The following is a 14,418-nucleotide window of genomic DNA, read 5'->3' as shown; positions in this document are numbered from 1 at the left end:
AGATGGTTAGGCCTAGGACATGACCAGGAGGAACTCCTACACGCATGTCCTGTGGCTGCGATGGTTTTTTTTTCCTTTATTCATTAACAGCACAAGGGCATCACTGGCTAGGCAGCATTTATTGCTCATCCCTAATTGCCCAGAGGGCAGTTGTGGGTCTGGAATCACATGTAGGCCAGACCAGATAAGGATGGCACTTTCCTTCCCTAAAGGACATCAGTGAACCAGATGGGTATTTCCTGACAATCGACAATGGATTCATGGCCATCATTAGAATTCTTAATTCCAGACATTTTATTGAATTCAAATTCCACCATCTGCCGTGGCAGGATTCGAACCCGGGTCCCCAGAATGTTATCTGGGTCTCTGGATTAACAGTCCAGCAATAGTACCACTAGGCCATTGCCTCCCCATCCAAGAATCACAACAATCTCCCTTTGTGTCAGGTGTGGCCAGTTTTATCTGATTTCCATTAATTTCAGTTTTGCTGGGGCTCTTTGACCATGCACTCAGTCAAATACAGACTTGATGTCAAGGTCAGTCACTCTCACCTCCCCTCTGCCCGTTCAGTGTTTTGTCAGTGTTTGAAGCAAGCCTATAATGAGGCCAATATCTGAGTGGCCAACCTCAGTGACAGTCAACAGATTATTTTTGAGTAAGTACTGCTTAATAATACCATCAATGATACCATCCATTGCTTTGCTAATGGACTGATCACGCATTAATTGGCAGGGTACAATTTGGCCTGCTTTTTGTGGACACAGTGTACCTGGGCAATTTTTTTACATTGTCAACTAGATGCCAATGTGGCAACTACTGGAACAGTTGGTTAGAGGTGCCGCTAGTTTTGGAGCTCATCTGCAGCACTGTCGCCAGAATGTTATTGCAACCCACAGCTTTTACAGTGTCTAGAGCTTTCGGCTATTTCTTAAGATCACAGGCAGTGGATTGAATTGCTGAAGACTGGCATTTGTGATGCTGGAACATCAGGAAGAGGCCAGGATGAATCCTTTTCTGTAAGAAAATGCTGACAAATGTTTCAGCCTTGTCTTTCGCATTGCTGAGCTGGGCTTGCCTATAATTGAGAATGGTGATATTTATGGAGCCTCTTTATCCAGTAAGTTGTTTCATTGTCCACGACCATTCAGAACTGGATGTGACAGGGTTGCAAGCCTTAGATATGAGTTGTTGCTGCTGATACCGTACTGTGCCTCATGGATGGTCAAGCTTGAGATGCTAGATTTGATCGAAATCTGTCCCATTCAGCATGGTGGTAGTACCAAGAACCAAAATAGAGAGTATCCTCAAGGTGAGGACAGGGCTCCCCTCCGCAAGACATGCGTGGTAGTCACACCTACCAATACTGTCGTGAACGATGCACCTGTTATAGTTGGATTGGTAAGGTTGATATCAAGTAGGTTTTTCCCTCTTGTTGGTTCTCCCAGCACCTGAAGAAGGACTAATCTAGCAAATATGTCCTTTAGGATTCACTTAGCTCGGTCAGTGGTGGTGCTACTGAACCACTCTTGGTAATGGACATTGAAATCCAGTGAATAATCTGTGCCCTTGCCATGCTCAGTGTATCCTCCAACTGATTCATCAGCTGTGGGGATGTGGTAGATGGTAACCAGCAGGACATTTTTTTTGCCAATATTTGACCTAATGCCCTCAGACTTCATGGATCTAGAATCAATATTGAAGACTCTCAGGGAAGCTCCTTCCCAAGTGTATATCATTATGCCATCATCTCTCGTGAATTTGTCCTGTTGGTGGAAGTGTCTGGACATTATCTGTTAGGTGTTATTCTTGTCAGGTTCTTGCTAGTTCTAATGTCCTAATTTTGGCTCGGTCCTCCTGATGTCAGAACTTTGCAAGGATTGGTCAGGTGCCATCCTCATTTCCAGTGATTTGACACCAGGTGATCCATCCAATCATTCCTTTTATGAGATTTTGCATCAGTTCATTCCAACTGACTATCTCGCTAGACCATTTCAGAGGCTACTTTGCTGCAGTCTGGAATCACATGTGGCCAGAGCAAGTAAGAGAGGCATATTTACCTTTCCTTCAGGGACATTAATGAACAGGATGGATTTTTATGACAATCAACAATGGTTTCATGGTCATCATTAGCCTGGATTCAAGATTCATCAATTGAATTCAAATTTCACCATCGGCTGTGGTGTGATTTGCACCCGTGTTTGCAGAACAGTATTTTTGGTCTGACGGTTACTCGTCCAGTGACAACAGCTACACCACCGCCTCCCATATCGGGTGACCCACCCTGCCTTTAAAGGCCTTGACGTCTGTGATGACTTAATGGCCACACTATTTGATGTCTCGCTCCTCGTGGTCTCTTTGCCCTCCCACACCAGTTCCTGGCTGTGGCCTCATACAGCGTGTCTTTCCCAACCCAACAGCCAGTCATTCACAAAAATAATCACAAGAGATCCTGCTGAGGCCACCTCTCTCATATTGCAATTTATCCTTCTCAATCAGTAACCTAGCTTTCTTCCCACCTCTCTATAAAGAATAGGGCTCATATCCTTGGTACCTTGACTCAAAAATAGCCAGTAGGCTCCTCTATCATGGAAGTGATTGAAATCTGTACAATGGAGGCCAACCAGTTCCAAACTAAAATAACAAGCACAGTTCCATTTACACCATAGGACTCAAGTTTGCTTATTTTAAAGAGGCTTATTGACTGAAAGAGTGAGCAACTTTGGACATCTGGTAGTAGACATCCTTCAGCATCAGGATTAATGGGACAATATTATGCTATTGACTTCGACTTTAATAATACTTGCTGAACAAGTTTAAAACTGATTCTAGTTTTTCAGGTTTTTCCACAGTTTATTTTCCCCTAGTTCCTGCTTTTTCAGGTCCATCTCCATGGTAATCCCACGCAAAATTAAAATTCAGCCTCAACTAAGAGGGTAGAAATCTATTTCCTCTGCCTCCTGTGAATATTTTGAATAGATTAACCTCCCTAGTGTGCCCATCTAACTTCTGAAGTGCTGGGAAAACCACAGCAGAAAAGCACATACTATTTAGGGCTCAGAAAGTGATTAATAATCAGATTATCACATCAAGCAGAGGACAGGGTGCTTTATGGTAATCTTGATCTTGTAATGTGGGCTGTGTTCCACACAGGACATTGGTACACCTTGAATTTGGAAAAAAGATCTCATCGGTCAAAATCCAAGTTGCTGAACTTTAACAAAACTTGATAAGCAAATATTTGATTGAAAGAAATGAAACAATATTATCCCTTCAATTTCCTTGACTTTTTTTCTAGGTTGGTTGTTTCAAACCTGCAACATTGAGGTAACTTTTTTTCTTCTTCTGTTGATCAATCTTCCAGACACAGATCATGTACAAATGGATTGAACCCAAACTCTGCAGTGAAAATGCAAAGATAGCAGTGAAACTTCCTGCATCAGGAGCCAAAAAGTCATGTCAACCATGTAACCCAGGCTTTGTCCAAATCAATGGTACTCATGACTGTGAGCCATGTCAGTATGGCTTTTACTCAGATGGATCTAAAGGTACAATGATTATGTTCTTTTATGAGGCATTTTTTGGCAATGATGCCTGAAGTGTACTTTGTGGAAAAGAATCTTGTAAGCTTTCTAAAGACAGTGATGCAGTTAGTTTTTTTTTTATTGGTTAAAGTTAATAGCCTTGAGTGAGTTAATAATACTTGTATTTATGGTTATGATATAGCAACTGCAGTTTAATAAAATTAATTGAATCCATGAATAATGGTGGTAATATTGACCCAATAGTAGGTAGAAGACTCCTTGTACAGGGAACAAAACAAGCAAACTCCTGTGGGGTTGTTATGTAGGCTTCTAGGGATGGGCCAAATATTTCATTCAAACAGATGTTGTGTCTCAATGAGGTACCTGACATCAGGGAGAGGGAGACATGGTGAAAGCCACCCTCCTATCCTTGCTTCCAATTCCCCTCTCTTAACTTCCCCCAACAGCCTCACCGTGCAACTGCCTCCACCTTCCCCCCACCAATGATCACTCACTGCCTGGAATCAAACCACAGTACATGGCCTGTGGTGAGTGTCATGCCTGTTGCATTCATGTTATGTTCCTTAACACAGAATTGCCACTCCCCCACTGTTGTAGTAAGTGAGACTGGTTTCAATTGACTGGAAAATCACATTCACTGGGGTGTAGGGAGAACCATATTGTTGATAGAAGGGGAGTTCCAGGATTTTGACCCAGCGACAGTGAAGGAATGGTGATATAATTCTAAGTCAGCATGGTATGCAGTTTGGGCAATAGTGGTGTTCCCATGTATCTGCTGCCCTTGTCATTCTAGGCAATAGAAGTAATGGGTCTGGAAGGTGCTGTTGGATGATCTGTGCTGACTTACAGATTGTAGATGGTGCATCACTGATGAAGCAAGTGAATATTGAAAATGGTGGATGGGGTACCCAACAAGTGGGCTGCTTTGTCCCGAGTAACAAACTGATAACTTGCAGTTGCAGAGTAACTCATCTACACATCCTTAATCCAGACAGCTGCTGCTTGAATTCCTCATGGTTGCTTATTATGTGGTGTTGGCATAGTCCTTGGCTCATTAGCATACTCAGCTCTTAAATCAGTAACACAATACCCTCTCATTTCCAAGAAACATTTACATGCACAAAGAGTGAAAAGATATCAGATAGTTGCAAAACAATTTTTACTCCTGGCATTGGCAAGGTGACAGCAGCGTGGTATGCCCAGAACCAGGACTCCAGTTTGAAGGGCGAGTGTGGTTTCAGCATGGGATCTGGCACTGCTAGTGGTATCAGTGAGGTGGGCCCAGCGGCAGGGAGGTGGTGACTCCTATGTTGGTGGGTCCGGCTCGGGCGGTGGTGAGGCTGTGGAGGAGGGGTGCTGGTGCTGGTGTCGTTGGCTAGTTGGCTCAGGGCTCAGGACTTTTTTCAAATATATCTTATCCTTTTTATTCTTAAGCTTTTCGCTATATTTTACTGTATTATTTACTGGAAAATGCAAGTGACAATAAATAAATAAATTATATGTCAGATGATTTGACAACCCTTCCAGATCCTATGATATTGACCTTCCTGAAATCTAGTCTTCACACTTGGTTTTTCTCAACTAGCAAGTGTGCTGGTTTCTTGCATGTTGTTACATTGTTCAATACTTTCATGGTGGTGGGAGTATTGCACAGTTCCTTAAGTCAGCTTCTGTTTCTCCTTAATATTGCTTGATTAGTCATTGTGACTGTGTAGCATCTAGGATCACTGCACGTTTTGGATACTTCTGAAGGTAACTAGATTCCTTGGATAGGATTCTTAACTCTGTCCTACGTGCGGTTTACACAGATCCACATCTGAATTCCAGTCATATACCACTTTCATTCTTCCTTGTTATTTGAGAAGTATTCCTGAGAACCTGGACAGGTGATATGCTGGGTTGTCCTAACTTGCCTTCAGCTGTTGTCACTAAACCCATAACAAGATGTGTAGCATAGCAATATGAAACTCTGATCTCATTGCGCTACAGTTCACAATAAGTGCTTTAAAGGTGCGAACCATTTGCTTGGTGAGACCATTTTTTTTCTTGGATAGTGTGATGAAGTTGATACATGGCTACAGCCCCGTTTGGTATACATATCCTTAATTCATTCATCGTTCATGAGATGCAGACATCACTGGCTCAGCCAACATTTATTGCCTATCCTGAAGATGCTGGTGAGCTGCCTTCTTGGACTGCTGCAGTCACTGGGGTGTAGGGAGATCCATATTGTTGATAGAAGGGGAGTTCCAGGATTTTGACCCAGTGACAGTGAAGGAATGATGATGTGGTTCTAAGTCAGCATGGTATGCGGTTTGGACGATGCCATATATTGCTGCCCTTGTCATTCTAGTCAGTAGAAGTAATGGGTCTGGAAGGTGCTGTTGGATGATCTGTGCTGACTAACAGATTATTGATGGTGCATCACTGTTGAAGCAAGTGAATATTGAAAGTGGCGGATGGGGTGCCAAACAAGTGGGCTGCTTTGTCCTGAGCGATATCAGCTTCTTGAATGTTGTAGGAGCTACAGTCATCCTGGCAAGTGGGGAGTATTACATCACATTCCGAACTTGTGCTTTGTAGATGGCGGACAGGCTTTGGAGGAATAGGTGGTAAGATACCTGCCATAAAATTTGCAACCTCTGATCTTCTGTTGTAGCCATAGAATAGTTACGATCTGTCTTTAGAGGTACTAAATAGTCTGAATGTTACACTCAACGCATCTGCCACAGACGACAATTGGAAATTTTAAAAAGTATTCAAAGACCAGGGGAAAAATTGTCATCACGTATGTTGAATAAATCTGTTTTGTTTTGGATCGAGGGACTGATGGAATCTCATGAGGGTGTTGTGGTTCTTTGTGTTGATGTGTTTGGTTACACTAGCACATCCCACCCTCTCACAACCTGTTTTCTTGATGTAATTGTTGAGCTGTGACCAGTATGTAGTATCCCATGCCAGGTATTGTTTTCACTCTGTGCCCATATCTCGCTGATGCAGTTGTAATGATATGTCTGGCAAAAAAGTTTAGAGCACAGTCACTTGCATGAAATGTCATCGTATTTGATCCATGCAGAAAATGATAGCAGTCCCTTCATCTGTTACTGTGAATGTCACTTTGTAAAATGCATCTTGTCTTTTGTTCCATGTAATGTTGTGGTTTGCAGGTGTGGTTTTGAATAACTGGTATTATTCAAAATGAATAATACCAATTCTGCAAACACTTCCTGCAGAAATTTCTGAAACACAACAATTGAGTTTGTGAATCATAACAGATAGGAGTGACCTGAGTCTATATGACTACCAATGGTGATAAATTAGCATTTTTAAATGCTAATTTGAGACCAGCTTTGTTCAATCTATACATTATCTGTTCCAAATCTGTTAGTGAATTCTATCAAAAATAAGATATGCAAAGGAAAAAAATGTTTAATGCAATTTTCCCATGATCAAACTACAAGCCTTTAAATTATCCTCATGCTCACTGGCTTTTAAATAATAGCTTTATGAGGCTGTGTTGCTGCTGAGTTGCATCGTTCAATGGCACCGCATATCAATGATTCAAGCGTGTTGCTCATGATGTTCCAGTTGTTAATAGCCAAAACCTCATGATCAAGATGCACCATAGTTTATGACATGGATCTGCGGCTGGGCAAAGTACATTCAGTGAAGACTCATCAAATGGTATCAGTAACATTATGGGAAAAAGATACATCCTTGAAGATTCCACTCTTAGAATGGAGAAATCGGCAGAGCCATCAGTGTTCCTGATTTTTCCAACAAAGACAGTTGAAGGTCCTGGAAAATTGTATAAACTGATTCTTTCCCAAGTATGACCCTGAAAGAAGTGGAATGTAAGGATGACAATTGTAGGTAATCCTATGGAGCACAGTTGGGTGCATTACTGAAACAACTGGTTGATTAAATGACTTCCTCATATTTGTTTTTCTGCAGAATGTGCTAAGTGTCCTATTGGCACTGAACCAGTATTGGGTTTTGAATACAAATGGTGGAATACTTTGCCAAAAAATATGTTCAGTTCATGTTTCAGTGGAATGAATCAAGACTGTGGGGAAATGTCAGGTAAACAATAAAAATATTACATCAAATAATATAGCATTTAAGTAATAAATCATTAAACAAATATTCTGCAGGAACCAATTATGTAATATTTGCCTCAGTGATATGTTTTGCTTTTCCATTCAATGTATACAATTATTACACTTAGAATTATTATGAATCGTATTTTGGTCTATCAAACTTTAAAATAAAACTTTTACTATTTCGTGTGCCACTCCAATAGTCACCAGTAAGGTTTATTTACAGCTGGTCAATCTTTCCTAATGCCGAGCTAACTGTGTGATCCTTTTACTTTCCTCCTTCATTACATTTATGACTTCTTAATTCTGATCCCAGTCTTTGTCAGATAAGATTCTTTACCTGTGCTGAAATTTAAGTTAGTTAAGGTACTAAGTATTTTAAGCCCCTATGATCTTGCTTGTTACCATTTTGTATCTTCTGATCTGAGGGCACCAGCAAAAAGCCCAACCATCAACTTATTCTGGCAGCTCTGCTTGGGGACTTGCTGAGGGACCTGCAACAAAATGAGACAGAAAGACACTCATACTAATCATGGCTTCCTTGTCACTGCTTTAAGCAGAAAATGCTTCCACTACCCTAGCCAATCCCTCCTTGTTCCTCAGCCAGGACCTTGCAAAGTGGTTAGGAGCTTGGCATTATAAATCTCCTTTGCTCTTCACTATACATTGGAACTATAAAGGGAGTATTGGTACCTGTAACATGAATGTATTTTTCTGAGAGTTCAACTAAACATCATGTTCAAGGGAGAAGCTCGTACTTGTAGCGTGCCAGTTACTTATTCTCTGGAGAAATAGCAGCAGTTCTCTTCAAGAAATTTCCTTGTTTCAGGATGGGAGGTAGCTGGAGACCACATACACAGTTCGATTGCAAGTGCTGGCAATAATTACTTGATGCTAATGATGCACGTTCCTGGATTTAGGTAAGAAAAAATCCTAATGGCATTATTACTTGTATGGCATAAACAAGGACTTCATGAAGCTGCAGGATATCTTTCGTGATGATTTTTATTAATAATTTTTTGGATTATTAAAGTATATGTATTCCTACAGTCTTCACTTTCTCCCTTGTATTTTCCTTGACCAAGTGACATACATATTTGATGATAGCATGCTACTGCAAAATGGTTTGGTGCAGTTATTTCCAGATAGACTCCCTAATGCTGCTTCTTGGTCCACATACTAGAAGGTCAGCAGTGTTGGAGAATTCACAGTTGATTGTATTTTTGCTCCCTCCTGTGCAGACATTTTGTTCAGATCTGATAAAAGAAGATAATTTCTAGGTATAAGTCATAGAATCCCTACAGTGTGGAAACAGGCCCTTTGGCCCAACATGTCCACACTGAACCTCAGAGCATCCCACCCAGACCCATCCCCCTAATCTACACCTCCCTGAACACTATGGGCAATTTAGCATGGCCAATCCACCTAACCTGCACATCTTTGGACTGTGGGAGGAAACCCATGCAGACATGGGAAGAACATGCAAACTCCAAACAGACAGTCACCTGAAGCTGGAATTGAACCCAGGTCCCTGGTGCTGTAAGGTAGCAGTGCTAATCACTGTGCCACTGTGCCGCCCCAAGTGTAAGGAGCTTGGCATTATAAATCTCCTTTGCTCTTCACTATACATTGGAACTATAAAGGGGGTATTGGTACCTGTAACATGAATGTATTTTTCTGAGAGTTCAACTCTCAGATCATGTTCAAGGGAGAAGCTCGTACTTGTAGTTACTTATTCTGTGGAGAAATAGCAGCAGTTCTTTTCAAGAAATTTCCTTCTAAGTGTAAGGTGAGAGTAGAGGTCAAACTTAGGTTTTACTAGATGACCTTGGTAAGGAGTAGGTGCAAAGACAATGCTTTAACCACGTCAATTTAAATAAATCTCCTTAAATGGAAGTTCATTTATAATAGCAGATGTTTGATGACAGGACCCAAATGCTGGAAAATTTAACTTATTTTGAAATAATTATATTTTGATAGGAAAACATGTGAAAGGGATCTGAATTCATATGATTATTTTTTAAAAGTGTGACTGCATAAAACAGAGAATATCATTTATTTCTAAAATATATTTATGCATCTGTTTATCATACAAAATCAGCGATACCATATTGAATGTTGTGGCAAACTTAACAAGCTATATGGTGTCCTCCTGCTCCTCTTTCTTATTATCTTGTCACACCTGATTTATTTCACAGGCCCCCACAGTCAACTGTAGAGAATCTAGACAACCCAGAAACTGCTCGGATTACTTTTATCTTTGAGACAGTGTGTGCTGCAGACTGCGAGTTATATTTTTTGGTGGTAAGTCATGCTGTGTTTATTTTTGCATTGAAATTGAATGGAGTTGTTATGTGCAGTTTTACATAAGGTATGGTGGGGGATAAGTTTGATTTATTGAGGATTCTTGGATGGACTTGAATTTTTTATATTGTGCAAAATCTTGAGGATGCTAATTAGCGTAATTTGTTGAAAGTTAACATTTAAGTGTCCAGGCAATTAACTGAGAAATGATCTTTGTAGAATGCCATAATACAAGATACAAATACTTTATTCATCCCATAAACATTTTAAACATATTTCAGATTATTTCAAATGAATGCAATACATAAGGAGACATAATTAAGTGGAAGGATGTGAAGACCTATGTTAAAACCAATTAGGCCTTAGTTAAAATGATTATATCAACTAATATAACAAAAGGCAAGAAGGACAACAAGAATAAATCTGTATGTGAAGGTTAGAAACTGGAGGGAAGAAAATTGAGAGAATTTCACGATGTGGTGAGGAGATGGAATTGGCTCCCCTCTTTTTAACACTCCCTTGGTCAGGTGTAGCAAATATTTTGATTTTTTTTAGCATGGGACTATAATACTTCAATTAAAATCTAATTAACTAGATCAAAATTAAGCAGCTAAATTACAAGGTTTTCTTGAGTGAAAGAAAGAGGAATTTTATTACCTTAGAACACATAAAACCGAAATCCAACATCTCTGAACTGGTTGATTAGAAAAACAGGTTATTTTAATTTTAAAAAGCACAAGCTGCATCTGCATGGAACCATGGATTGTGAGTGAGTTTCTCTATTCATTTTTCTTTTGGAAGGTCAGAGCCTCATACTGTCACAGGTTGAGATATTCAACACACAATGAAAAAAAAAGGACAATTATGAGGGCATGAAAGCAAAGCTCGTTAAAGTGAATTGGCAAGTTAGGTTTGCAGATACATCAATAGAAATGAATGGCAAACATTTAATGTAACATTTCTGAGCACAGAATAGATTCATTCCAACAAGTACAAGAAATTCCAAGGGATGGACCCATCGTCTGTGTTTGACTAGAAAGGTTAAGAGTAGTATCAAACATAAAGAAAACACATATAATTGTGGAAAGGGAGGTCAGAAGATAGGACAAAATATCAAAAATAGCAAAGCACAAACAAAAAATTAATAAGGAAGGAAAAATTACAGCACAAGACAAAACTAGCCAGAGCTATAAAATTTCATGGTAAGAGTTTCTGTAAATATTTTTAAAAGAAAAGAGTTAACAAAGTGAGCATTAGTCCTGTAGAAAGTGAGTATTAAGGACAATTAAGTATAGAAAATAATAAGATCGCATTTCAATTAAACAATTGCAATTAAACAGGTATTTTGCATCAGTCTTCACTCTAGAAGTTACAGATAAGATCACAGAAGCATCAATAAATCAGGAAGTGACAGGGAGGGAGGAATTTAGGAAAATCTCAGTCACCAGAGAAGTGGCACTGAGTAACTTGTTGGATCTGTGGGCAGAGAAGTGCCCGGGTCCAGATAGGCTTCATCTGAAAGTCTTAAGAGAGTAAATAAGATAGTTAATGCATTGGTTTTAATTTTTCAAAACTCTCTTGATCTGGGGATGATCCCATTAGATTGGAAGTTAAAAAATGTAGCTCCTTTGTACAAAAATGGAGGGAGACAGAGGGCAAGAATTTACAGGCTGCCAAAGGAAAAGTGCAAGAAACTATTATTAAAGAAATTAGAGCTGGGCACTTAGATAAGTTCAAGGTAATCAAACAGAGCCCACATTGTTTTATGAAAGTGAAATCATGTTTGCCCTAACTATTGGAGTTATTTGAGATGATAACACATGCTGTAGAAAGGGAAAATAGTTGGATATACTCTCCTTAGATTTCCAAAAGGTATTTGAGAAAATGCCATGTCAAAGTTTGTTGCAAGAAAAGCTCATGATATATGATAGAATGGCATGGAAAAAAGAAGCAGAAAGTTGCCATAAATGGGTTTTTAATGTTGGCAAGATGTGTAGTTGGCAAAATGAGTAGTCTGCCAAATAGATCAGTGCTGGGACCTCAACTGTTTAAAATTTAGAAAATGATTTGAATGAAGGCACATAGGATTGGTCGGCAAATGCTGTGTTGACACAAAGACACGTAGGAAAGTAAATTATAAAGAAGATGTAAGAAGGCTACAGAGAGATTTAGATAGGTTAAATGAATGTGCAAAGATCCAGCAAATGGATTATAATGTGGGAAAATGTGAAATTGTCCATTTCAGCAGGAATTATAATAAAGGAGAAACATTATCAAATCACAGGAGATTGCAGAGAGATCTTGGTGTCCTTATGCATGGATCACATTAGGTTAATATGCAGATATAGCAAGTAATTAGCAAAGCTAATAGAATATTATAATTTATCATTAGGAGAATTGAACGCAAAAGTAGGGAGGTTGACTTAAGAGTGGCATGGTGGCTCAGGGGTGAGCACTGCTGCCTCACAGCACCCGGGACCCAGGTTTGATTCCACCCTTGTCTGTGTGGAATTTGCTTGCTTCCCCATGTTTCCTTTGGGTGCTCTGGTTCCCTTCCACTGTTCAAAGATATGCAGGTTAGGTGGATTGGCCATGCTTAAATTGCCCTATTGTGTCCAGGGATGTGTAGGTATGGTAATCTATGTAGATTAGCTATGGCAAATACAGGGTGAGGGTGGGTCTGGGTGGAATGCTCTTTGGACGTTCGGTGTGGACTGAATGGCCTGCTTCCGCACTTGTAGGGATTCTATGACTTCAGTTATGTAGGTACAGTACTGCTGAGGCCACATCTGGAGTAATGTGTATGGTATTGATCACCTTATTTAAGGAAGGTTGTACATGTGTTGGAAGTAGTTCAATGAAGGTTTACTAATATTAGGAATGAGTGGGTTGTCAAATAAGTGAAGGTTGGTCAGGCTAGGCTTGTATCCACTAGAGTTTAGAAGACTTGTTTGAACTAAATAAAATCCTGAGGGGTCTTGAGATGGGAGATATTGAAAGGATGTTTCCTCTTACAGAAGAATGAACAACTAAGGCGTCACTGATCAAAAATCAGGGATTCCCCATTTAAAACAGAGATGAGATGACCTTTTTTCTCTTAGAAGGTTGTGAATCTTCTGAACCGTCTTCCTGAAAAGGTTGTTTAATATTTTTATTGAATTTTTTGAGGCAGGTAGATAGATTTTTGCTAAACAAGAGAATGAAAGGTAATCAAGTATATACGGGAATGTAGATTTGAGGTTAAAATCAGATCAACCATGATCTGATTGTGTGGCAGAGAACACTCAAGGAGCTGATTGACCCACTCTTCATCTGTGTTTGTAAGTTTATACAATGTCAGTTCTAATCTTATCTTTAACTGTGACATCTGTTGAGGTGTTAATGCCGCCAGTGCCTTTGTGTGGAGACATGGCAAGTTACTTTTCTTTCAGACAGACTGATGTTACCGAATACAAAGACATGAGCTTAGTTAACAAGCAGTGTGACATCATAAAGCGGGACAAAAAGGGACCATGTACCATGACAATAACTACTTATTGCATTTTAGATCATGAGACAGTTCAGCCAAATGGAACATCATTTTTGGAGTATTTCTTCTTGTTGCAATCCTAAAATAATCTGCAAATATTTCAGGGACCTACTAAAGAAAATACAAGATCAGTGGAAGTCTGGAATGGCTCCAGGGAAAAGCAGTCCTACACATATATTATTGAAAGAAATACATCACTTGCTTTCATGTGGGCATTCCAACGCACTGCTTCATTTGAACAGGTATGCCTTTATAGAGCAATGAGTACTACATTTTCCACATCGTTTTATTTTTTATGATATATTAATAATTAATATTATGTTGGATCTGATATATTAACTAATATCTGATATATTTTTATATCTTAAACATGCTGCATCTAATGCCTGGAATTATGATGTGGGGTCTTTAGTACAACATTTTCCAGTACATCGACGAGGACCTAAAGAAGGAAACTGGCCTATGTCCCACTTTCCTCAGGCTTTGGTTGATTATCATGCGTTCCAATTGTCTTCTGCCAGATCAGCTGAAATATGCTAATGAGATTCTTAGAAATTTCAACGTAAATTGGCATTGGTAGAAACTGGTGTAAATTTTCACCTGTGTCATCACAAGAAATTTCCAGCCCATAGATTCTATCTGTTTTGGGAGTCTTATCATCCTCTTGGTAACTTGCTTTCAAGTGTGAGAAGTAAGCCATACTGCTGTTTTTTTTCAATGTTTATGTCCAGTGAGTGGGTATGTTGGACAGATGCCAAACAGGTGGCGACACAGTAATTCAATAACTGTGGTGATATTACCACAAGACAAGATTTTCACCCTCATCTGGGAGGAAGTCCTTCTGACAAATCCAGTCTTTAAGGTCGGAGATAGCAGGAACTGCCGATGCTGGAGTCTGAGATAACAAGGTGTGGAGCTGGATGAACACAGCTGGCCAGGCAGC

At 39.7% G+C, this 14,418-nt stretch overlaps 2 protein-coding genes across 3 annotated transcripts in view; both read left to right on the top strand.

Annotated features, from left to right (window-relative positions):
• Positions 1 to 14,418, top strand: part of LOC109913838 (cadherin EGF LAG seven-pass G-type receptor 2-like) — a 990,249-nt gene that overhangs the window by 475,316 nt on the left and 500,515 nt on the right. The window lies entirely within an intron of this gene.
• The window catches only part of elapor1 (endosome-lysosome associated apoptosis and autophagy regulator 1), a 126,949-nt gene that overhangs the window by 75,159 nt on the left and 37,372 nt on the right, over positions 1 to 14,418 (top strand). For both annotated transcript variants that reach the window (XM_048612104.1, XM_048612105.1), the window contains 5 exons: positions 3,362 to 3,545; positions 7,497 to 7,625; positions 8,472 to 8,562; positions 9,841 to 9,946; positions 13,580 to 13,717. In XM_048612104.1, the coding sequence (XP_048468061.1) occupies positions 3,362 to 3,545; positions 7,497 to 7,625; positions 8,472 to 8,562; positions 9,841 to 9,946; positions 13,580 to 13,717 (648 nt within the window). The remainder of the gene's footprint in view (positions 1 to 3,361; positions 3,546 to 7,496; positions 7,626 to 8,471; positions 8,563 to 9,840; positions 9,947 to 13,579; positions 13,718 to 14,418) is intronic.

This window comes from Rhincodon typus, chromosome 25 (genome assembly GCF_021869965.1).
Source record: "Rhincodon typus isolate 14 chromosome 25, sRhiTyp1.1, whole genome shotgun sequence".
In the NCBI taxonomy this organism is placed as follows: Eukaryota; Metazoa; Chordata; class Chondrichthyes; order Orectolobiformes; family Rhincodontidae; genus Rhincodon; species Rhincodon typus.
The sequence above is the reverse complement of the archived record's forward strand: the minus strand, read 5'-3'. Positions and strand labels throughout refer to the sequence as shown.